The sequence below is a fragment of the Xyrauchen texanus genome, chromosome 45 (assembly GCF_025860055.1).
Source record: "Xyrauchen texanus isolate HMW12.3.18 chromosome 45, RBS_HiC_50CHRs, whole genome shotgun sequence".
Lineage (NCBI taxonomy): Eukaryota > Metazoa > Chordata > Actinopteri > Cypriniformes > Catostomidae > Xyrauchen > Xyrauchen texanus.
This window is the reverse complement of record NC_068320.1, coordinates 18,983,475-19,008,886: the sequence shown is the minus strand read 5'-3', so window position 1 is coordinate 19,008,886 and position 25,412 is coordinate 18,983,475. Positions and strand designations below refer to the sequence as shown.

Genomic DNA, 25,412 nt, shown 5'->3' with positions numbered 1-25,412 from the left:
TTTATGTACATTACAGTACATTTTGTGTAATGTAGCTTTTGAAGGGCAGGACTACATAAAATATATAATTTTTTATCTCTTATATTTGCATACATTCAGAAAGGGTGTGTAAATGTATAGGCCCTAGGAATAAAAAAGGGAGTGTGCAAACTTCTGTGATATGTATATATGTGAACTTTTATATTTTATTTTATATTTTGTTTTTCACTATTTAACTACATTACTTAGCTTTTTTAATTGACAAATTCCATGTAGCCTATTCTATCCATATAATTTCATATTGCATGTGTAATTATGAGGAGAATTTAAAATTCAAAATACAATCCCAACATTTAAAGGAATATTCTGGGTTCAATACAAGTAAAGCTCAATCAACAGCATTTGATTATCACAACTCATCCCTCCTTTTCTTTAAAAAAGCAAATATCAAGGTTACCGTGAGGCACTTACAATGGAAGTGAATGAGGACAATTTCTGGAGGGTTTGTGAAATGTGAAGCTTATAATTTTATAAAAGCACTTGCATTAATTCTTCTTTTAAAACTTGTGTATTATTTGAGCTGTAAACTTTAAATTGTCATTTTTATAGTCGTTTTAGGTGTTGTTGACATTACATCATCATGGCAACGAAGTTGTAAAATTGTCTAACTTTATACAGAAAAGGTCAGTAAGTGATTTTATCACACTAAAATCATGTTTACATGGATATCTTTTATGTCTTGTGGTTATACTTTGAAACAGTCAGTATTTTAACTTCCAAAAATTGGCCCCATTCACTTCCATTGTAAGTGTCTCACTGTAACCTCGATTTTTGCATTTTGTTTTTAAAAAAAATTTTAAGAAAAGGAGGGACGAGTCAATGTATTTTTGTGGTAAGCAATATTATGCCACAAATGCTGTCGATTGAATCTGAACCCGGAATATTTCTTTAAGGGCTTGTATGTAAAAAGTGTGTCTGAATGTGACACTTGTCTGATATGGAGGCCCAAACCTGCATAAATAATGAATGAATAAATGTAATAATAAAAAATAAATAAAGGAATAAATGTCTTGATAAAACAAATATAATTATTTTTTTCATTAAATTTATTCCTGAATTTCTTATTGTATGACTTTATTCCTTTATTACAGTATTTTCTATATTTATTTTTAACTTTATTTTTATTCTTTTTAACTTTTAATTATTTATTCATTTATTTTGCATATTTTTTTTATTTATGTGTTAATTTATTTTGCATATTTATTTATTCCCACATATATTTATTTCCATATTTATATATTTCCATATATATTTATTTATACATGTATTTATTTTTACTTTTCTGTGTGCAACATGGAAATGAGGGAGGCGGTCCTTGCGGAGCTCCAGTGCATCATTGGTTGAGAGCTCAATATTACTTATCGGAAGCAAATAAGATGGACCAGAGCCTCTATATGGCTCTGAGATGGACGTCCCACCATAGCACCACCTGACTCGCACAGATTTAGAATATGCAGGGAAACGTTTTGTAGAGAGTTTAACAATCCAGGATGTGCTACAACATTCATACGGGCATACAGCTCTGTTAAAACATCAATAAGCACCTCTACTCTAAATGAAAGATCATTTGATGCGTGGTTATTGACTTCATTCGCAAGTTGCGTAACTCTCTAGATATATGTGAAGAGTCAGCTATACCCTAGATTTTTTTATTGCAGATGTATACATACATAAACGATCAGGGAAATGAAGCATGGTTGTATTTTTTACAATGAACAATCATAACAACAGATGGATCATAACAATAGTATGGATTTGCAGACATCAAAATATGAAGTTACATATGCAGAAAAAAGAGAAAAGGACAAGGTTAAATCATATCATTTATGAAACTTGCTCATTTTGTTTTGTGATTGTAGTATAAACAATACATCTTGGATTGACATAAGCTCTTATGTTTTTAGCCCCACAAATAGCTATAGTTCATATGGCTATGACCTAACCTCACATCAAAACAAGTCAAGAGTAATCGAGCACACGCTTCAATCTACAATAAGCCAATGGTAAACAGGACCCGCCCACATAATTATCATACAAGAGACAGAAAAGTAAGAATAAATACAAAAATAAATAAATGTGGGAATATTTAAATATAAAAATAAATACATGTGGGAATAAATAAATGAATGCATAAATAATAAAAAACAAATGAAAGAATAAAACATTTTTAAAGAATAAAAATAAAAAGAGAAAATAATAAATAAAGGAAAAAATAAATACAAAAAATTAATTCAGGAATAACTTTTATTAAAAACTAATTATATTTGTTTTATCAAGACATTTATTCCTTTATTTATTTTCTTATTATTACATTTATTATTTATTTATTTATTTATTATTTTTGCATGTTTTGTCCTCCATAGTCTGATTTACCTCGAGAGGAAAATGAACATTCAGGAAACATCCCGCTTACATTTTCACATGGATCAGGTTCTTTCAGCTCGTTGTTGAAAACGCATTTTCGCATTATTTTGGGCATTTGCGCTGACTGACGGGACGATACAGAGTGTATGACGTCATTGCCGTGATATCCAGACACATTTCAGATGATTTGCTGAAAGACTAAAATGAAAATATCATCAAATTAACGTGCGACAAAACAACATTTATTTTCTTCTCTGCAAACGACACCAGAGACAATAGCGAGAAGGAAAATGAGGAGATTTAATTTAAGAAGGAAAAAATCATTGACCCCACCAAAAACCGTGTAATTAATTAATCGGGACCCAATCTATAATTAAATTATAAACAAAACATTTTGCTGCCCAAAATATATTTATATTTCATTGTGGAAAAAAATGAAAGAACGTATTTTAAGCAGCTCGTCAATGCTTTTAAAATAAAATTAAATTAAAAAAAATATATATATAGCCTATGTGCTGTCTATCTGTTTTTCAGAGTTGCAGTCTGTTTTAGCAATAAAAATGTTTCCCGACTTAAAAAGTTCCAGTTAATTCATCAAGGACCAGTTTAAGTTTATAACATTGTGTGGACCACAAGAGATACCTACATGTGTGGATACATTACGCCTAAAAAGACTTCATAGCACAATATTAATAATGTTTTTCTGAATTATTATTTTGTATATATTGTTTTAGTAAACTGTGAGAGACATGATGTGGGTGAATTGACTTAATGAAGTTCTTCTTCACGATGAATTCGCGATGCGAGCACCGACTTGGCTCTTCTCTTCCGCGAACCGGTTCTTTCGGACGCTTCGTTTCAATGAAATGGTTAAAAAAAAAAAAACGATTCACCAGTTAATTTACATGATGACGTCAGTTAGGGATGTGCAATACCACTTATTTTCTTTTCAATCCAATACCAAGTACTTTTAGGCCAATATCCACGATATCGATACAGATACTTCTAATAAACTGAATTCTTTGGATCAAATTAACTTAAATTGTGTGTGTATATATATATATATAGGCCTATATATTATTTAAAATTATAAGGCTGCTTTGTTTACCCTTTAAAATGTAGTAAGTAGCCTATGAGCCACATATAAAACCACAAAATTAACTACAGATATTATAATATTTTTACTATTACTAAAACCATGTTATCATATGGATACTACAGTAACGCTGTATTGAAACCATGGTTAATTGTATCAAAACCTTGGTTAATGCCAAAAAAGAAGAAGAAGAAGAAGAAGAAGAAGAAGAAAAAACGATTACTACAGTCATGATTAATACAACATCACTACAATAAATCCATGGGTACTTTTCATAAAGGTGTCATTTATTAATGAGGATTACAGATCATTATCAATGTTTTAAATACTCTGAATTTAAATAACCTGTAAAAATTGTCTCACAAGCCCATAATAATAAATGTCACATCTAGGTTTGTCATTTCTTAGTGTGAATAAATCCAGATGCTGTTTTTCTGTCATTGCCTCAGGAAAGCACTGCTCCCTCTTTGAGCGCTGTATGACTGAAAGTGTGAGTGCTGTCTGTGACTGCTGGTGTATTTTACCATTTCTGGCACGTCAAGATGAGCAGAAGAAAAAATAGTTCCGGTGCCTGTGCAACTATTCGCTCATATAATAGTTTTTTCCACTTCGAAACTCATGAAATGCATTCATATTCACGTTATCTAAATAATAAGTAGTTAAAATCACTAGTTAAAAAAATGTCTTTATTTTTATGTGAGGATCGATATTCTTGATACCACATCAGAATAGGAAGTATTGATACATTAGTATCGATCCGCCCATCTCTAACGTCACAATATATAACGCTAATGCGTCGTACAATACATGCACAAACACATTCAATAAAGTTATATGTAAGGGCTTATATTGCTGATTATAACATTTTATTTCAATTTTTTAGTTTAAGTTATAAAATAAGTGTGTTTATTATCATCAGTGTTTCATTCATTGATCTTACAACACATCCTACATTAAAGTTTTGCACCTAAAGCACCCAATTCTAACACTGATGTACAAACGTGGATGTCCTACACATGTCTAAAGCATAAAAAGTGATTAAACTATTAATCAACTCACCCTTTTTTGCACAAACCATGATCCAGCTCATCACAACTTCAGATATAATCTGCATGCTCAAGAGCAATTTTTGAAGGGGACACCTAGGTTTTTTTTGTTGTTGCCCCGTTTGCATTTGTATTATTTTATTTCTTAAACAATTATTTTAAGAATATATCATTATATTATTTACAATACACATATTTTAATGATATTTTAGGGGGGGACAACCTTCAGATGGGGGTCCGGTTCTCAGTATTTTGGACTCCTCCGAAAGAGGCGATTCTCAGTTCATTGTACTGTTGACACGAGAACTGTTACGTCCAGACAATTCAGTCTGATTTGTGAACTCGTTGGAGTGGTTAATTGCAAAGAAGAGTTGGCAAAAGCAGATATCACCAGTTCGAGGATCATATTTCTCCCTGTTATCAGCTCATTTTGATTCTGAGTGTCAGGCACATCCGAGAGACAGGTTAAGATAGAGTAACTTGTGGATCAGTGTTGACTCGAGACGTGAACAGTTAAGATTCAGTCCGATTTGGTGAACTAGTTCAACTCGTTCACTAAAAAGAACCGGTTCAAAAGAATTGATTTGTTCATGAACTGGACCTCATTACTTGTAGTTTCTAGTACATTGGCTACATACCTGTTTTTGTCATGTCAGCCACCTCGGTAATCATTGTTATACAGCAGTCTACATTCAAGCATATTGATTGACTGAGTGTGCCGCTGTGCAGGTGTGTTTGCTCAACACGGTGAAACAAACTCTTGCAACGTCTCACAGGGTGCTACAACTGCTTGCAGACAGAATGCCCATTTATTTCTGTTTCATTATTTTTATTTATGTATTTTGTTCATTGCATCACAAATCAAAAGCCATGGACTCGGCTGGACTCCCGAGTCTCGAATCCGAGTCGAGTCCGAGTCTGTGACAAGTCTAAGTCCATTAAAATTGGACTCATGATTCGGACTCGAGAACCCCAACTCTAGTGTGTACATACACTCACCTAGAACTTTATTAGGAACAGTATGGTCCTAAAAATAGTTCCCAATATGGTCTTCTGCTGTCGTAGCCCATTCGCCTCAAGGTTCGATGTGTTTGCATTCTTAGATGCTATTCTGCACACTACAAATGTACAGAGTGGTTATCTGAGTTACTGTAGCCTTTCTGTCAGCTCAAACCTGTCTGGCCATTCGCCGTTGACCTTTTTCATCAACAATGTGTTTCTGTCCACAGAACTGCCGCTGACTGTTTGTTTTTTGTTTTTGGCACCATTCTGAGTAAACTCTAGAGACTGTAGTGTCTGTTGTGCATGAAAATCCAAGGAGATCAGCAGTTATACCAGTCAAACCAGCCTGTCTGGCACCAACAATCATGCCACCAATTTTCCCTATTGTGATGGTTGATGTGAACATTAACTGAAGCTCCTGACCCATATTTGCATGATTTTATGCAGTGCATTGCTGCCACATGATTGGCTGATTAGATAATCAAATGAATAAGTAGGTGTACAGGTGTTCCTAATAAAGTTCTAGGTGAGTGTGTATGTTAACATGTACATTAGACATGAGAACTGGGTAATCAAACAGTCCCTTAAAGGAAAAGGGATCCATGAAATTAGTGTTTTACAAAGAGTGTGAATTTTTATTTTCCATGTGATTTGTTCTCACGTGTGTTTCAGAGGGAGTTCAGGAGGAGTATGATGATGTGAAGAGTGTCAGTGAAGATGTGAGAAACCTGTTTGGTAGGTGATTGTAACAATTTTGTGCCCATTTGTTTTCTAACATCTTTCATATTTACATACATTTAATTAGCATTTTTTTTTTTTTTTCATTTTTCTATTTTTATTTTGTTAAAACAGACTATGATGATGTGGGGGAGGAGTCAAAGAAATGAAGGACAGTAAGACTCAGTGGCCACACCCACTGCCTCTGACATCATATTACAGTTTCTGGATCTGAGAAGAGTTTATGAGAACATACAGTGTTACTGAAGATTCAGTGTCTCCATGTTTTTGTTATTTCAAATATATTTGTACTCAACAATGCATGTATTTTTATTTAGTTTATTATTGAATTGATTTGAAAAAGTGATCTTATATCACTTTGAATTTTATATTCAGATTTTGTAATGTTCTTTCATACCTTTTTTAAATGAAATTAAATTCATAGCAGAAATTTTGGACTGATTTCTTTTTTGTTATTATTATTTGACCATGTATTAATAATAATAATTCTATTTACTTAATTTGCCTGATTAATAAATAAGCAAGACATATAATTTACTGGACATGTAATTCACTTGATAGCTAAAAAAACTGTTGCTCAAAGGAACAGCAAAGTTTGACAGTTTCACTGTTTCAATGAAATGAACAGCTATAGGAGAAATTATTTTAAACAGGATTCGGCAAAATTCAGAATATAATAATTTCTTTCAATTGATGAATTGAATTGTAATTTGATTTGTCCTCGTCCCATTGGAAGTAAAATTTTGAACTGAATTGAAAAGAATAAATTCAACAGACGCACACGAGTTTTGTGACAAAGCATAAATAATTAAGATTCAACTTTATTGTCATTGTGCAGAGTACAGGGCCAATGAAATGCAGTTGTTTTCACATATCCCAACTATTAGGGTCAGAGTGCAGGGTCAGCCATGAAACAGAAACCCTGACCTTTCAGTCAGTAACCCAGAGCCTTAACCGCTGAGCCACCACTGGCCCCTCATAATAATAATTACATAATACATTACAAATTGTGTCTATTTATTCTCTGATATGTAGAACACATTTTCTCCAACACTGTCAAAACAATTAACACACACACACACATATATATATATATATATACACTCACCTAAAGGATTATTAGGAACACCTGTTCAATTTCTCATTAATGCAATTATCTAATCAACCAATCACATGGCAGTTGCTTCAATGCATTTAGGGGTGTGGTCCTGGTCAAGACAATCTCCTGAACTCCAAACTGAATGTCAGAATGGGAAAGAAAGGTGATTTAAGCAATTTTGAGCGTGGCATGGTTGTTGGTGCCAGACGGGCCGGTCTGAGTATTTCACAATCTGCTCAGTTACTGGGATTTTCACGCACAACCATTTCTAGGGTTTACAAAGAATGGTGTGAAAAGGAAAAACATCCAGTATGCGGCAGTCCTGTGGGCTGAAAAATGCCTTGTTGATGCTAGAGGTCAGAGGAGAATGGGCCGACTGATTCAAGCTGATAGAAGAGCAACTTTGCCTGAAATAACCACTCGCTACAACCGAGGTATGCAGCAAAGCATTTGTGAAGCCACAACACGCACAACCTTGAGGCGGATGGGCTACAACAGCAGAAGACCCCACCGGGTACCACTCATCTCCACTACAAATAGGAAAAAGAGGCTACAATTTGCAAGAGCTCACCAAAATTGGACAGTTGAAGACTGGAAAAATGTTGCCTGGTCTGAAGAGTCTCGATTTCTGTTGAGACATTCAGATGGTAGAGTCAGAATTTGGCGTAAACAGAATGAGAACATGTACCCATCCTCTGATGGCTACTTCCAGCAGGATAATGCACCATGTCACAAAGCTCGAATAATTTCAAATTGGTTTCTTGAACATGACAATGAGTTCACTGTACTAAAATGGCCCCCACAGTCACCAGATCTCAACCCAATAGAGCATCTTTGGGATGTGGTGGAACGGGAGCTTCGTGCCCTGGATGTGCATCCCACAAATCTCCATCAACTGCAAGATGCTATCCTATCAATATGGGCAACATTTCTAAAGAATGCTTTCAGCACCTTGTTGAATCAATGCCACGTAGAATTAAGGCAGTTCTGAAGGCGAAAGGGGGTCAAACACAGTATTAGTATGGTGTTCCTAATAATCCTTTAGGTGAGTGTATATATAACTAATTGAAATGTGGCCATATGGCACCACACAATGCCCAATACATTGTGATTAAGATAAATCAATAAACATTTGGTGTAAATTATAGAAATTAAAGTTAACTTATTAAATATAATTAAATTGTAAAGCTTCACGATGTAGAAAGTTTAATTTGAGTTGTCATTTACTCATGTTTCCTCACATCTTTGCACTCTGTATTTAAATGGATCAATCAGTTCATCAGATAAATAAGACCAGAAGCTTCATCCTGATCAATACAAAGAGTGAAATAAAAAACAATGAAATCAGATTAATGAAAACTCCCCGCTAACTCCAAAAGTTTCTGATGTAAAATGGCTTGCCCATCCGGCCTACCTAGCTGACATTTTCAGCTGACTTAATGATCTAAATGCAGGACAAAAATACATCAATCTTTCTGATAATATTGAAGCATGGACCAGAAAACTGTCATTATAGCGAACACGCTTGGACAATGATATCTTTGATGCTTTCCCGTTACTGGACGATTTTCTGAACGGGAAACAAGTTAATATGAACTGCAATAGATTATTAATCCAGAAGATGGCAATAGCACATAATAATGTTATCATGATTCAAGAGAAGACACATTTGTTGTCTCAAAGACCTGTTTTCTCCAAAAGAAAGATCCTCCTCTCGGGACTTTTCCACTGAAATTCACTGCAACAGCAGCTGCTGGTGTGCTTCGGCATCTCTTGACAGAGATCTTTGAAACGTCGTGTGCTTGTTGCGCTTGTTTTCATCGCCTTGACTGTGCGGACGGCTTCATCTATTACTTGTTTTAGATCGGGTGGCATTTTCTTGACTGCAAGTGTTTGTCTATGTATCATGCAATGTGTCCATACTGCATGTGGAGCGACGGCCTGCACCTTCACAAATCCACGTTGTTTACCTCTTATGTTCTGCACACTGATATCGCGCAGTATTTCACAGACAGTATTTCTGGTATCTGAATATGAAATGCATTTTGTGGGACACTGAAACATATGAACTCATAAAATGTGTAGTTGGAACTGAACTTTTAGCCTAGTTTTAGACACCCAAGACACCCAGTGGGGTATAAAAATACGATTTTCTGACATTTTCTATTCACAGACGCCGCCAATTGAATGGCCATGCTTTTGTCCACTGTAAATTGAAAATATTTGTCAAGCTATTGAAAGGCTATTAACAGTTCACAATAAATGATCGTGTCAAGACAAACATTTTATTTATTTATTTATTTATTATTATTGTTATATTTTAATGTGAGAAATCTCCGTCTCATTGCCAGTGCTGTGTATCATTCTGTCACACTGTGTATTAGAATATATTAGAGCACCAGACAAAGAACATAATTAATGTAAAGTGAAATTAAATTGACGAGCGAAATCTGAAATAAAGCTTTTAATGTAAGTGACAAGTGAGATGCTCCCTCATGTGGTAACTCAAGGACAAGACACTTGACTGCTCGTCTTTTAGACAGAGTATTTCAGTAAATGTGTTGCTTCCATCTTCTGGATGAGTGACGCATTGCAGCATTAAACATGTTAAATTTTGGGCCGATTTAAATTTTTCCGCAATTATAAAAATATAATATACAAAGTATTAACTTGTTTTTGTTTTTAAAAACATACTGTGATGAGGTGCTGGAGGAGTCAAATAAAGGGGGTGGGACAATGTAAATGAAGGACCACAGCCTCAGTTCATTAAATCATATTACTGTTACTGGAGCTGGAAAGAGTTCGAGTGATCTTATATTGTAATTAAAGCAGTATGTTTTAATGTTGTTTTACATTTTTTTGTAATGAAAGTTCATTTCTTTGCAAAATTTGGCAATAGAACATTTTTGTCAACTATTTGACCTTTTATTTTTATATAAATATGAATGCTATTACAACTGATAAACAAAAGATATGATTAATTTAACATGTTTGCCACAACAAAATCTTTCTTTCTGCACACTTTAAACTTCAATTAACATGTGTAAACCATAATAATGGCCAATTGAGCCACCACTGGATTTACAACATTCAGGATTTATGTGCAAAGATTCTTGTAGGTACACATCCATCAAAACGGCAGTTTTTGCAGGGGCGAAAATTTCATCAAAATGTTGGGGGGGACAATAAACATAAAAATTCTCAAGAGCAATTTTTGAAGGGGTTTTTTGTTGTTGCCCCGTTTGCATTTGTATTCTTTTATTTCTTAAACAATTATTTTAAGAATATATCAGTATATTATTTACAATACACATATTTTAATGATATTTTAGGGGGGGGACAACCCTCAAATAGGGGGGGTCCTGACCCCCGACCCCCGCGATTTCCGCCTATATGTGGTGGTACAAATTCATTCAAATACAAGTTTGAGTCTTCTTTTGTGGATTGCCTCTGAATTATTTGTGCTGAGCTTGAATCTTTTGCAGCAGCAGTTCCATCTGCAGGTTGAGGTTGGGCTGACCCTTCTTGGTTTTTCTTTTCAATAACTGATATGTGGCCATTTTCTTCTCCTTGTATTTTTTTAAAGCCTCCTCCCTCTGAGCTTTGTCTTTCAAGAATTCCTGTAAAGATAGTGAAAAAAATTAATCAGTTATTTGCCAAAGAATGTAAAGAGTGATGAATGTATATGCTTGATATAATAAAGTATGCATCTGTAATGACTTTAATTAGGAGATATATATATATATATATCTATTATGGACTGTAGAGAGCATGTATTTTTGGGGAAAACACAAACTGTTGTTTTCTGTAAATTCATGTTGTTTTAATGGAATAGTTCTGCAACATAATACATCATCTGGATATAATCGTTTTAAATTGGCCAGATTTTCCTCACTCACCTCCCTTTTTCGTACACGTTCCTCCTTTATCCTCTCATATTCTTGCTTGGTCTTCTGGTAAGATGACATGTCTTTCTGTTTCCTTTGGACGAGTGGGGCCATGTGGGAGCTGATGACACAAATAAGAAATTTGGCTTTATCGGTTCAAATGACAGCAAATATTGGCAGAATGTTTCAATAATATATATATTATACAAACATATACATTCATACATATATAAAGAGTAAACTCATACAACTCTAATTTAAATACATAATAAATGTACCTCTCAAGCTTTGATGTCATGTCTGGTTCATTAGAAAAATCAGGGGCAGTATTTTGGTCTGAAGAGATGTTGGGTGTTGTGTTTGAAACATGTTTCTCAGTGAAAGTAGAATCCATTGGCACAGTGAGTTCTCCCTCTTCTTCTTCATCCACTGTTCTTCCTTTCCATCTTTTCTTCTTTTTCTCCTGTTCTTCTTCATCTAGCCTTTCCTTTTCACCTTGGTACAGATGCTTTAGATGCTCTGGATATTCCTCCTGTATCTGCACTTTTGAATGTTGCATTTTCTTTCTCTCCTTTTGAAGAAGTTTGTTGTATTCACGTTTTATTTTCTGCTTCCTGTTGAAGGCCCTGGCCTGATGCAGGATATGCCAGACATAAGAATAGATTCAAAACTACAGACTACATGCTATGCTGTGTCATTTTAATCAACAGTGGCATTATATAAACAAACTGGCTTTGAAAGGGTTACAATCCTAAAAATTAATGAATATTTGATAGTTATGATGAAGACTGATGTTAGTTTAAAAAAATTAACTAATTGAAAGTGGAAAATAATATTAATATAGAATATTATTATTGCAGTCCCACTGTACATTTGACCGTTCGAATGAATTTTATCCTGCTTTGACTACCTAGGTCTTAAACACCCCAAAATGTCAACAGTGTCAGTCACAGCTTTCACACATATTAGAGATTTTCGCTCTTTTCTGTGTCCATGAGTAATGGCGTTTAATGACACACAAAAGAGGAAAATAGACGATGTTAGGCACTTTCCATATCGTTGAGTGTCGCGAACTCGCACACAGTAGACTTTTACACGTGTGATGTTTGGAGCACGTTCATGTTTGTGAGACCAGTTGAAGTGTTGTCTGCTGTCAGTTCAAACCATGAGCACATGGGGGCTGTAGAGGGTAAGCTGGCAAAAAGGTCTCTGTTTACATGTACAGAGTTATGGTGAATCTCAGTAATTAAAGTAAAAGGTGCACTCAGTAATTTTTTCACCTTTTAAAAATTTGACTCCATAAGAAATTAATTATAATTTTAAAACCTATGTATAAAATATTTTTATTTAAATCTACATGGAGAGGGTCTCTTCATGGGGCAGCCATACTATAATCACATGACCAGGCGAATACTACTTGCACAATCTCAGTAACTGCCTTGTTATTGTCAATGGCATCAGTAACTGAAAACTTTTGCATTCGATTGATGCTGCATCCAGGCCCCTAGATGTCAGTGTAAGTCCAAGATAACATGCATAAAAAATACTGAGTTCACCTTTATTGTGGCTAAATTTGTTCTAAAATCTTGGACTGGTGTTTGGGGCAGCATTGTTTCTTACATTGATGGGTGCAAACAAACCAAAATAATACTCCTTTTTCACTCTACATCTTGCCATTGTCTCTAGGCATGATCATAATTTCATGCTTGATTACACTTCCTAGTACATGACACATGCACTGAGTGCTAGATTGCACAAGAAGTGTAATCAAGCTTGATTGCCAAGGAGACTGCATATGTAAAGATTTATAGTGAAAATTGAGTTAAGTTACATTTTGGTCTGTTTTCACCTAAAACTGATTGGATTGCTTCAGAACACATGAATTAAACCATCAAAGTATGATGGATTACTTTTATGTTGCCTTTATTTGCTTTTTGGAGCTTCAATATTTTGGTTCAAATCCACTTACATTGGATGGATCTAAAGAGCAGAGATATTCTTCTAAAAATATTTGTTTATGTTCAGCAGAATAAATAAAGTCATACACATCTGGGATGGAATGAGGGTGAGTAAATTATAAGATAATTTATGGGTGAACGTTTCATTTAAATAAATTACAGTTTTTGTATTCTATTGCATCCTTTTCTCCATCTCTCTTTTTTTCAGGTGATAGACGTGGGTTCGGTGAAAACACTGATGGCAAAGAACAAGGGTCCAGAAACGAAGATCTGTGGTTTCAGATAAGCCCTGTGCATTTCCAAAAGAAGTCCCAGAGAATGTATAATAGGCCCAAATGGTTCTGATGCAGGAAGCAGCTTCCTCAGTATGCTGTCGATAGATGTCATAGAGGACACATCACTCTGTGTCCACCCCAGCCAGCTGAGCCTGGAGGAGAGAAAGAAGAGGAAGAGGGAACATCTGGAGAGGAAGGATCGAGAAGGGAGGGGAAATGGTGGCAATAGTGATCTTTATTCCCCTCTGACCTCATATGGCACTGCAGAAATTGAACTCAAGACACTTATCACAGAACAAAAGGTGAGGGCTGGTTCATGAGATTTACAGCTGCCTTTGTGATCTATTTAAGAAGTCAAGTTGCAAGTCAAGACTTCATAAAAGTTATGGAACAAATAGAACTTTGGACATTTTTCCTTTCAAAATATTTGGGATTTTAAGCATTTTGGTCATGCTTTTACATTTGTCACTGTGTAGTGTTTCAATAGCTTTTTATTTTTTGTCTTTGTGGAGGAATACAAATGTCTTGGACATCCTCTCTCTCTTTTCTATGGCTGTAAACCAGGATGCTGTTCTGGTTGGCTTGCATACGTGTGGAGATCTGGCCCCCAGCACTCTGCGGATGTTCAGGGCCAAGCAGGAGCTGCAGGCAATTTGCAGTGTGGGCTGCTGCTACCACCTGCTCTCTGAAGAGTTTGATCAGGACAGTCAGGGTAAAAGCATTTCCTCACAGTACAAACACACACATGCTCAAATGTTTCTCTGTCGGTTTGGGTTCACTGGCCTTCAAACAAAACAAGATGTTTGTGTGAGAGAAAGAGAGTTGGTTTTTGTGGTTTATGAGGACATTTGTTTAGGTTACAAACTAGTAATTACGAGGGTATTATGCTATAAATGTGGTTTCTGCGGACACCTCTATTGTCCCTGTAATTCAAACGGCTTACAAAAACATACTAAACAACATTTTGTTTTGGTGGAAAAAGTACAAATGCCAAAATTCTTCTGTGAGTGTTAGGTTTAGGGTTAGGTGTTGGGTTAGGAGATTATATAGTTTGTACAGTATAATCGTCATTACGTCTATGGAGAGTCCTTGTAATGAAGACAGTAGGTGTGTGTGTGTGTGCGTGTGTGTGTGCATGTGTGTGTGTGTGTGTGTGAGATTATGTGTTGCTCATCTCTGTATGTTTTTACCAGCAGTGTGCAGCCCCATGCCAATATTTATTCACACAAGTCTTCCTGTACACACTACTCCCTTAATACTTGGTGCTTGTCCCAAGAGAGCATATGGTATCTCTCTCTCTCTCTCTCTCTCTCTCTCTCTGTATCTTAGTCAAACACACACACACACAGTTATGGAGACATTTCATATTTCAGACTTCAAAACACTTTAATGCTTTATGATTTTGTTCCACACCAGTGGCCCATTTATCACCCTGTTCTTGACCAAGAAGAGCATTTTTACTAATTTTCCAGCCAAGAAAAGCAGTATTAATGCTCTGAGAGAGCACAGTACATTAAGTGTGACAGATGTTAGAAATGCCAAACGTTACTGGTGGCCTGGATTGTCCCTCCTTGAAATGCACTTCAGAACGATATGCTGAAAAATGCATCGGACAGATTTATTAGTTCGAGAATAAAATTTTTTGACTGCAGAATATGGTATTTTAGTTGCAGAATTACTATGAATTGTTAAATCAGTGTCCCTTCACATGGGGTACAGCAAGACAATAGTGTGTTGCTGTTGTTTTATAGGCCTGGCGATCACATTATAAACTACCACATCATAAATTGCTATTGGAACAAAGCTGAAATACATGTGCAAATCTTGGACTAATAATCTATACACTTGCCCCATCCCCCAAACTAAGGACTGTTCAAATGAGTAAGAACAACATGTGGTGTTTTTAGCATTATGATGTCAGTGTTTTCAGTGCTTTAGTATCTCAGTGCTGAAAGCAAAGCATCATGGAAGGTTTCAATCAGAGGACACTCTATTTAACCGCAAAGGCTGCATGGGAGAAATGTGCTGTGTTTGGGGATCTGCTTTCTATCTTAAAGGGTTTTGAGACATTTTAGTTGTCAGTGTTTGTTGGTCATAGTGTGTAAATGGAGTGTATAGCTTTCCCATGAGTCTGTATTTGAGGAATAAGACCTGTTTCTGTGGTCAAAATATCAAAATGTCAGCGTGTCTCGTAAGTCTGTTTCACACATCGCAAGAACATCTCACATCTCTAAGCACATTTCTCATCAGCAGCCTTGCAAAAAGGTATTATAACAAATTATGTTAGTATATAATCTGTTAGATAAACTCATACCATACCTAATAACCATGTCACAAATTGAATATGTGTATTTGTTATTATTAGTGCTTATATAGAAGCTTTACTCCAATAGGTGTAATTAAAGGGATAGTTCACCTAAAAATGAACATTCTATCATCATTTACTCACCCTCACGCCATCCCAGATGTGTATGACTTTCTTTCTTCTGCTGATCACAAATTAAGTTTTTTAGAAGAATATTTCAGCTCTGTAGTTCCATACAGTGCAAGTGAATGGTGGCCAGAACTTTGAAGCTGCACAAAGCACATAAAGGCAGCATAAAAGTAATCCATGTGACTCCAGTGATTTAATCTGTATCTTCAGAAACAAAATGATAGGTGTGAGTGAGAAATCAATATTGAAGTTCTACTCCCTGCCAAGTAGGTGGTGATAAGCACGAAGAATGTGAATCATTATGTGACCTTCAAGATTCTGGCCACCATTCACTTGCATTGTATGGATCTATAGAGCTGAGATATATATATATAATTTTTGTTTTTTTGTTTTTTGTGTTCAGTAGAAGAAAGTCATACACACCTTGGATGGCAAGAGGGAGAGTAAATGATGAGAGAATCTTCATTTTTGGGTGAACTATCCCTTTGGCTTTAGTTTTAGACTCGTGCAAATGTTCATGTGGAACAGTTGTGGAATATATCCAGTGTGCTTGGCCATGTTCATTGTGTCCAGTGTGCTAACATTATGTTCTAAATAATGGTTATAATGGAGGCTTCTAGTTCATGTATTTTCAAAAATTAATTAATTACTGTCAGAACAATTCAATTCTGCTATAATTAAATATTGTACTCAATTCATATAACAAATGCTGCCTCAAGCTCTTTAGAAACTTTGCTCTTACGCTTTTCTCTGAGGCCCTAGAGAAGGTGTCTGCTGGAGGAGGGTTGAGTACTTGATTATTTCATTTATAAAATAATATTTTCATGCTTCAATTAAAAAAGTATCTCCCCTACATTTGTATATAAAGACTGAGATTTCATGTAAGGACAGCTGTTTGCACAGCTGACTGTAATGTGTTGTTCAGGCTTGAATTTCAGACCTTACAGGATGTGTGACTCTGAATATTTATCTGATTAAATTGGTTGGACTGTATATTTTACAGTAATTATATTTGTTTTCTCTCTTACGAGTTCAGAGGTGAAGCAGTCAGCATGTACAGTCTATTTGTGGTGTCCCCTGCATATGTGATTTTTTTTGTATGACATAATTGTCATGGAAAATATTACACAATCTGTTTTTAAAACACCCTCAAAGTTGGCAGAAACAGCACAAACATTTCAAATGATGGAATGATTAAGTAAAATAAAATTTTTTTAGGGATGTGCAGCTTTTTTTGTGTGTGTGGTTTCATTATCAAGCTTTGAAATTAAATACAAATGTGATTGACTGGGTTTTCTGTGTGTTACAGCAGCCAATGGAGATGCTGTTTTATAGGGTGATTTTCCATGTCATTTTACGTGATCACTATGATTGCCATAAAAGTTATCAACAATGTGCACCTAACAATTTTCCATTAAACTTCCATTAAAGATTTTGTGTCATATTTATGAGTATGCTATATCTGCATTGTTACTATTCCATAAATGCAATTTTTTTATTAGCATTAATCATTTGTCAATTTGTTTAATGACTTTTAGATAAGAACTCATTTGGAAAGATACATAATTTGGTGCCACATCTAATTTTTTCAGTTCATTAGAAACTGGTTTGCCAGTAACTGGTAACTTGCCTGTAATAGTTTCATGCAGAATTAAAAAAAACAACATATTCTTTCTGTTATTATTGTGAAAAACATTCAGTAAAAATGGAAACACATTCCCCAGACCCCCTGATGAGCTGCTGTCAGCATGAAACGCACATGATGACAAATATTGAGCTCCCTCACTGACGCCGTTCCCTTCCCAAACATCGGGATCAAATATCTCATCAACAGCACTCTCACAACATCATCTGCTCATTAGACAGAAAACTATTGCTTGTCTTTGTTTCATTTGCCAGAGAGCTTCAGTACACTAGAGGAGAGATTAAAAGGGGGTCCAGATTCCCTCTGGTCTTTCCTTCCTTTTGCAGAGGTTGGGAAATGTTTATCAAGACATTTGATCTGCACAGTGCATACCTGATTCACTGGTGACTGATGCATGTGACTCAAAGATTAAAGATCCTTTTCAGCTTTAATTAGAGACTATGAGGCAAAGCTTAACCATCAAGTTACAGTAATATGCAAGTAAACAAGGAGTGCAAAGTTTATCCTCTGTATTTAACATCTTGTAATATATAATATATCTATCAGATTCATAATATATATTGATATAACATATAATAGTATTTGCTGAGGTACAGTTTTAAATAGGAGATTATCTAATGAGTGATTTTTGTTCCATTGGCAGTGAGAAACATGTTGGAAATGTATACTCCAAAGCCCTGCTGTTTTGGAGTATGTCAGACGAGCACTTAGGAAGCTGGATCTGGATGAGCCTAAAGTAATAACAGATTGATCTCGTATTACCTTTAATCTCTTCTCAGTCTGCCCACATACATAAGGACCACCACAATGAAGCTAACAATATAAACAGAATAGATGTGTGTATGACATCCAGAAAAAATTGGTACAAAGAGAAGGGGCAATTAGGGAAGTCAGTCACTCCCTGGTATTTGATGCCTGGTTGGTGAATAAGGCATAATCATAGTCCTTTATTGCTTTAAATTAATTGGGTTTAAGTTCTTAAGATTGAGTTTAAGCCTCTTTTTCATATTCATATTATCTCTCATTCTCTCCAGCTATCTGACAGTGTCATTCAGAGCTATTATGAGTGCTATAGTCCCAGGAAAGATGAGATGGTGGCTTTTAACATGGTGAGTATCACATAGAGAAAGTTGTTTGTCCTGCATTATTTATTTAAATCTAAATGTAAATTTCATGCTGGGTATTTATTTTTCTCAGTTGAAAGTAACTTTGGCTCCATGTATGGAGGGTCTTGTCCTTCTGGACCATCTTTGCTACTTGAAAGAGCAAGTAAGAAACCAGCCATTTGGACAAATGCATGCTATTATGTTCTGCATGGTTGCACTAGACATTATGAAAGAATGCTATCTGGATGTTTACCAGTAATATATTGTATTATTCTGGCTTTGTAAATGTTAGGCTCTTTAATCCGCAAATAACTGGAGAACTGTTAGGGGCTTTTGTTTCAGGCTTTACCCATATTGCATTCGTCAGGACCACAGCACAGATTTTCCTAATCTGCAGCTTATTTAACAGCATATGTTCCATTGTTCATCATAAATCAGCCATACGTATATTGCAACTACAAAATAGTCAAAGAAATTTGCTATTTTCAGAGGTTTGCTCTTCTGAGACTTTAGCAGTAGGTAATTGCATGTCTTGTGCAGTTTGGCATATGCTAGAAGTTCAAGAGATAGTTCACCCTCATGCCATTCCCAATGTGTATGACTGTCATTCATCTGCTGAAAAAAAAACGTTTTTTCTAAAGTCTTTTAGAAGAATATCTCAGCTCTGTAAGTCAATGCATGTGAATGGTGACCAGACCTTTCAAGCTTAAAAAATTCAAAGGCTGCATAAAAGTAATCTATATTACTCCAGTAGTTAAATATATGTCTTCAGAAGCTATATAATAGGTGGTTGAAAAAAAAAACAGATCAGTATTTAAGTCATTTTTTACTATAAATATCCACTTTTCAACTTTCGCTTTAGTGAAAATTGGATATCTATAGTAAAAAAGGACTTAAATACTGATCTGTTTTTCACCCAAAGTGATTGCATCACTTCAAAATACACATATTAAATCACCGTAGTTGTATGGGTTACTTTTATGCTGCATTTATGTGTTTTTTTTATGCTTGAAAGGTCAAGTCACCATTCACTTGCATTGTATGGAATTACAGAGCTGAATGTTCTTCTTAAAATTTCTTGTTTGTATTCTTCAGAAGAAAGAAAGTAATACACATCTGGGATGGAATAAGGGTGAGTAAACGATGAGACAAGTTTCATTTTTGGGCGAACTATCTCTTTCAGCTCCATATCTCCAACTTATACTAGTTCAGAGATTTAGCGTTTCACCTCTGTTTCCGTCAGGCCCACTGGCCTTTGATCATAAAACCTCAAACCTTCTTGCGACAACAAGAGTGTTTGGCTAAACCATCTTTAAAGGAATTAAAAAAAAAAAAATTAGGGCATGATAAAATATATATTTTTTATGGTCAAAAAGTTTTTATTTATATGAAATGTTTATATGAAATGTTTTGTAAGAAAATGAGAGAGTGGATTGAAGAGTTTAATACTTTTAACTTATCATCTGAGATAGCCCCATCCATACTTTGGGATGCAGAAAAAGCTACTCTGAGAGGACATATTATATCATATTCCTCTTATAAAAATAAAGAAAGAAAGTCAATTACTAAAGGTCTAAAGGAAGAACTGTTGTTTAGAGAAGCGCTACATAAGCAAGATCAATCTGAAGAAAATTGGAATAAATTAGTTGTAGCTAGAGCAAATTTTAATTTAGACCATTCAAATTACATTAAGCAAAAAAGTATGTATTTGAAACAAAAAATACATGAATTTGGGAACAGACCAGGTAAACTATTGGCACATTATTTAAAAAAGGAACAAGCTAAGAGAACTATAATGGCCATTAAAACTGAAAATGATGTAACATACGATTCATTAGAAATTAATAAAACATTTTTTGATTTTTATAATAATTTATATAAATCAGAAAATATTTCAATCCCTGAGGCAACAGCTTTTTTAGATCGTTTGGATTTACCTCAGGTTACAGTCTCAGATCAACTAACTATCAATAAAAACTTCACTGAGGAAGAGCTGCTCTCTACAATTAATTCATTGTCAGCAAATAAATCACCAGGCCCAGACGGGTTTTCTGGAGAATTTTATAAAACTTTCTGGCCACAACTTAAATTGGTTTTTATGTTAATGGTTAATGACTTCGCTAGTCATAATACTCTTCCTGCATCTATGAAAACGGCTAGAATTTCTGTTATTTTGAAAGAAGGTAAAGACCCTCAGATTTGTGCCTCATATAGGCCTATAAGTTTGCTTAATTGTGACTATAAAATTATTACAAAACTGTTAGCAAAGAGATTAGAAGCAATTCTCCCTAAGTTAATAAAGTTAGACCAAACTGGATTCATTAAAGGCCGTCATTCATCTGATAATACTAGACGGCTGTTCAATATTATTCATTATTTGAATCAGAAAAAACACCTTCACTATTAATATCTCTTGATGCCGAGAAGGCGTTTGATCGTCTAGAATGGGATTTTCTGTTCTTAGTATTAGATAAATTCAAATTAGGTTATAACTTCATTCAATGGATTCAAGCAATATATAACACTCCAAATGCAACTGTTTACACTAATAATGTAGAATCTCCTCGAATGTATTTAGGAAGAGGTACCAGACAAGGCTGTCCTCTCTCTCCATTATTATTTGTTATTGCTTTAGAACCATTTGCTGAGTTGATTAGAAATAATCCTATGATAAAGGGAGTGACTACAGGCACGCAATATCATAAAATTTCACTTTATGCGGATCGATACTTTATTATTTGTTACTGAACCTATGTTAACCTTGCGCCATGTTCTGGCAGATATTCAAAAATTCTCTGCGATTTCAGGGTACAAGGTTAACTTACAAAAATCAATTGCTTGTCCTCTTAATATTCCAAATGAAAATAATGTCAAGAAAGAATGCCCCATTCCCTGGTCTGTATATGGTTTTAAATATCTTGGAATTCAAGTGACACCCGTTTTGGATAAACTATTTAAGGACAATTATAACCCTTTACTGGAGATTTGTAAAAGAAACTTCAGACCTGGTCTGCCCTCCCACTATCTCTTATTGGGAAAATTAATGTTATTAAAATGAGTATACTCCCTAAGTTTATTTACGCTTTTAATATGTTACCATGTTATATTTCTTTTTCTTTTTTAAGCTAATTAATAGATGTTTAACAAAGTTTATATGGAACAACAAGACTCCATGAATTAAGTTGTCCACTTTAACAAAATTAGATTTAAAAGGGGGCTTAGGACTTCCAAATTTTCAGTGGTATTACTGGGCCTGCGAAATTAGAAATATTATAGGTTGGAAGCTGGAAAACAGTTCCCTGTGGGTAACTTTGGAATCATTAGTATGCTATCCATTGGAGATTACATCAACACTTTATGTTAATAACTTGAAGTTTCTGATGAGTGTAGAGGGCTGCCCCCTTACAAGCCACACTGAAAGCTTGGCAGGATTGTAATAGGTATTTGAGCACAAAAGGTCATATAAGTAAAAACTCTCCTATTGCAATTAACCCTGACTTTTTAGCACTTTCCCAAACTGATTTTCGAAACTGGTCACTTCATGGGCTGAAAATATTTGCGCATATGTTTGATGAAGACTCTAAGTCTGTTAAATCGTTTACTGCTATTTGTGTTGAATATCAAATTCCTAGAACAGATTTTTTTAAATATCTGCAGGTTCGTCATATTATTACATCTCTACATAAAAAGGGAAAACTTAGATTATATTCTACAGAGTTGGAAAAATTTATTATTTCTGCTACTTCGGTTAAGGGGAAGATTTCTCATTTTTATAAAATTCTGTTAGAAAGCTCCCCAAATTCTTTTTTTTCTCTGAGAACAAATTGGGAATTAGAGCTTAAAAGGAAGTTCAGCGAAAAAGAATGGTTAACTTTGTGTATTAATTTGACCTTACCTTTGAGTGTGAACATTAAAGTTAAAGAAACTAATTATAAATTTCTGTATAAATACTATATAACTCCAGTGAAGCTTAATACATTTAATGACACAAACTCTCCTATGTGTAGAAAATGTGGAATTGAATTAGGAACATTCATGCATTTATTTTGGAATTGTAAAGCTATTTTTTCTTTTTGGGGGAAGATTCATAAAGTAATTCAAGATATGTGTAATTGTACTTTTGAGCTATGCCCTATGTTATATTTATTGAATTATGATATTGAAAATAAGTTTCCCTTTACACAAAAATGTGTGTTTACAATGTTTTCTTATTTTGCAAAAAAATGCATACTTACTGCATGGATTTCCCAGTCAGGACCCACACTGGGTCAATGGCTGGATCAGATAATAGATTTGTTGCCCATTGAAGAAATTACAAGTAAACAGCATTCAAGACTGCAAGAGTTCCAAACCACATGGTCCTTAGTATTAAATTATATAGAGACTATACAATTATCAACTTAAATGGAATAATGGATAACCCACAGACTGTGTAGATTCTTTTTTTTTTTTTTTTTTTTTTTTTTTTTGTTGTGTGTCTTGTCGATATACTTAGCGGTATTCTTCTTGGTGTTTTCTGTGATTGTGTTGTGTGTAATGTGTTAAATTGTTAAATTGTGAATTAAAAAAAAAAAAAAAAAAAAAAGTTTTTATTGTGTGTTTCTTTGGGAATCATTTACATACGATTTTACAGGGTTCACCTTCAGTCATACATTGTAAAGCAAGTAAAATCTCCCCATTGTCAAATCTGTGTGGTTTTCAACAGAGGTTTAATTCTAAGACATTAAAAGGGCTTGGCAACATGATAAGGTTTCTCATTGACAGCTCTGTAAACTCCACTACTCACGTGTAAATCATAGCCAACTTTAGTATTTGCCGTGGGGGGAATTTTCTTGACTCTGGGTCTGATGCCAACTATATTAACGTGCTCTGGTCAGTGATTATGGTCAAAAAGCTGTACTCAGCTAAACTGATTACTGGACCTGATCAAAAAACTATTTTTGCTGTCTTTCTTGAAACTGAATTTAAGTGACTGTTAATCCAAAATAATATGCTCAGACTTGATATATAAGTAACGGCATATGCTAATAACTGTTCCAACCCATTCCCATTTCCAGTTTTTAATGATTTACAAAGGAATAATTCCTGATTTTAGATAAAAAACACATTATAAACATGCAGATTTATACCTTAAATATTACAAATTCACATCATTGCATTTTCAGGGACTTTATACAATTAATTGGTGATTTGTCTCTTTTCAAAAAGGGGAATGTTTCACATTCTGCTCCGGTTCAGCTCTTTGACCTGCTCCAGTCTCCTAGATATTATGACATTGTTGATATAAAGGAATCTACAGTTGTTTGAAGTCCAAAGCTGTTATGCCAACAATCTAGTGTCCTTTGTGTTTTACTTGTTTGTTGTTGTTTTTGTTGTAGGGGAAATGCTTATTTTGTTAAATTTTGTTTATATTTTAAGGAATATTCCATGTTAAATCGATAGCATTTGTGGCATAATGTTGATTACTACCAAAATACATTATGAATCATCACTCATTTTCTTTTAAAATAAAACATCGAGGTTACAATTAGGCACTTAATGAAAGTGAATGGGGCCAATTTTTGGATAGTTTAAAGGCATAATGTGAAGCTTATAATTTTATAAAAGCACTTACATTAATTCTAATAAAATTGTGTATTATTTGAGCTGTAAAATAGTTTACATAATCATTTTTACAGTCATCTTAGGGACTGTTGACATTACATGTTCATGGCAAGGAAGTTGTAAAATGTATTAATTATTTTTTCTTGAAAATATTTGTAAAATGTTACAATATCTGGGCATTTTGTACACCCATTTTTGATAGATATTAGTGCCAGCATCTCTAAAGACCCGAATATGTAAGTGTTTGTGCAAATTACCATTTATTTAAGGATTAAGAAAAAGCTATGTTGTTGGCCTAAGTATTTGACCAGTCAGTGAAACACTTTGCCACAACGAGTCTGTTGTCTGCTGCACATGTTTCTCTCATGAATAGTCTCATGTATTCTTGCGGATGTATTATGCCATTTCCTGTTCTGCAGCTAAATTAAAGAAAGGAAAAGCTTCAGGATATATGATGCACTCCAAAACGTCTTACAGAAATAGAAAAGCGTTGGGAAACAGCCTCACTCCCTTATATCCTGAAATGTTTAATTTTTCTTTGCATGCAAGGGAGTTTGAGGAAATGCTTCTCATTCGTCTCCATGAATGTCTAGCACCGCTTTTATACAAACAAGTTTCTATTTTAGTTCATCATTAAAAATACAATAAGGTGTTTTTCTTCTCCTTCAGCAGAAACAGTCCTTGTGAGGGGATCGTTTTTCCCTTCACTAAACAGCTGCTGTCGCCTGTGGTCAAACATGAACTGTGTGTGTCACTGGCAGAATGACTTTAGGCTTTAAATAACAAATGTTTCCAAAGCTGTGGGAGAAGACACTAACTTTTGTGGACTTTTGTTGATTTGTAAAGTCAACTTTAGTCTAAAGGACAGGACTTATTTGTATCTGTTTTAGCTGTGTGGTCAGTCAGACCCTGAGAACCAGAATCATGGGGATGAGAGGGAAAGTCTATGGGGAGCCAACCTTCCGGCCAGCAGAGAACAGAAGAGGAAGTTGGGATGAAACAAGCAATACTCCTCATCTGGTATGAGTGCTGAAATGAGGAACTGTATGGGAAAAGAGAGGGGAGAGTGAGAGCACAGGATATTGTAAGGGAAGAGAGGTGCAATTTATCTTTCTCAGT

General features: G+C 34.8%; 1 protein-coding gene and 1 pseudogene across 1 annotated transcript; one reads left to right on the top strand and one right to left on the bottom strand.

Annotated features, from left to right (window-relative positions):
• Positions 1-10,839: 10,839 nt before the first annotated feature.
• LOC127637500 (thyroid transcription factor 1-associated protein 26 homolog) lies at positions 10,840-12,392 on the bottom strand. The gene is made up of 4 exons (XM_052118590.1): positions 12,387-12,392; positions 11,550-11,902; positions 11,284-11,392; positions 10,840-11,004 (listed from the first exon to the last, which is right to left on the bottom strand). Exons 1-4 carry the CDS (start codon positions 12,390-12,392, stop codon positions 10,840-10,842), a joined length of 633 nt encoding a protein of 210 aa, XP_051974550.1.
• A 52-nt stretch (positions 12,393-12,444) lies between these two features.
• On the top strand, positions 12,445-23,996 carry LOC127637499 (probable methyltransferase-like protein 25; annotated as a pseudogene).
• The last annotated feature ends 1,416 nt before the right edge of the window (positions 23,997-25,412 follow it).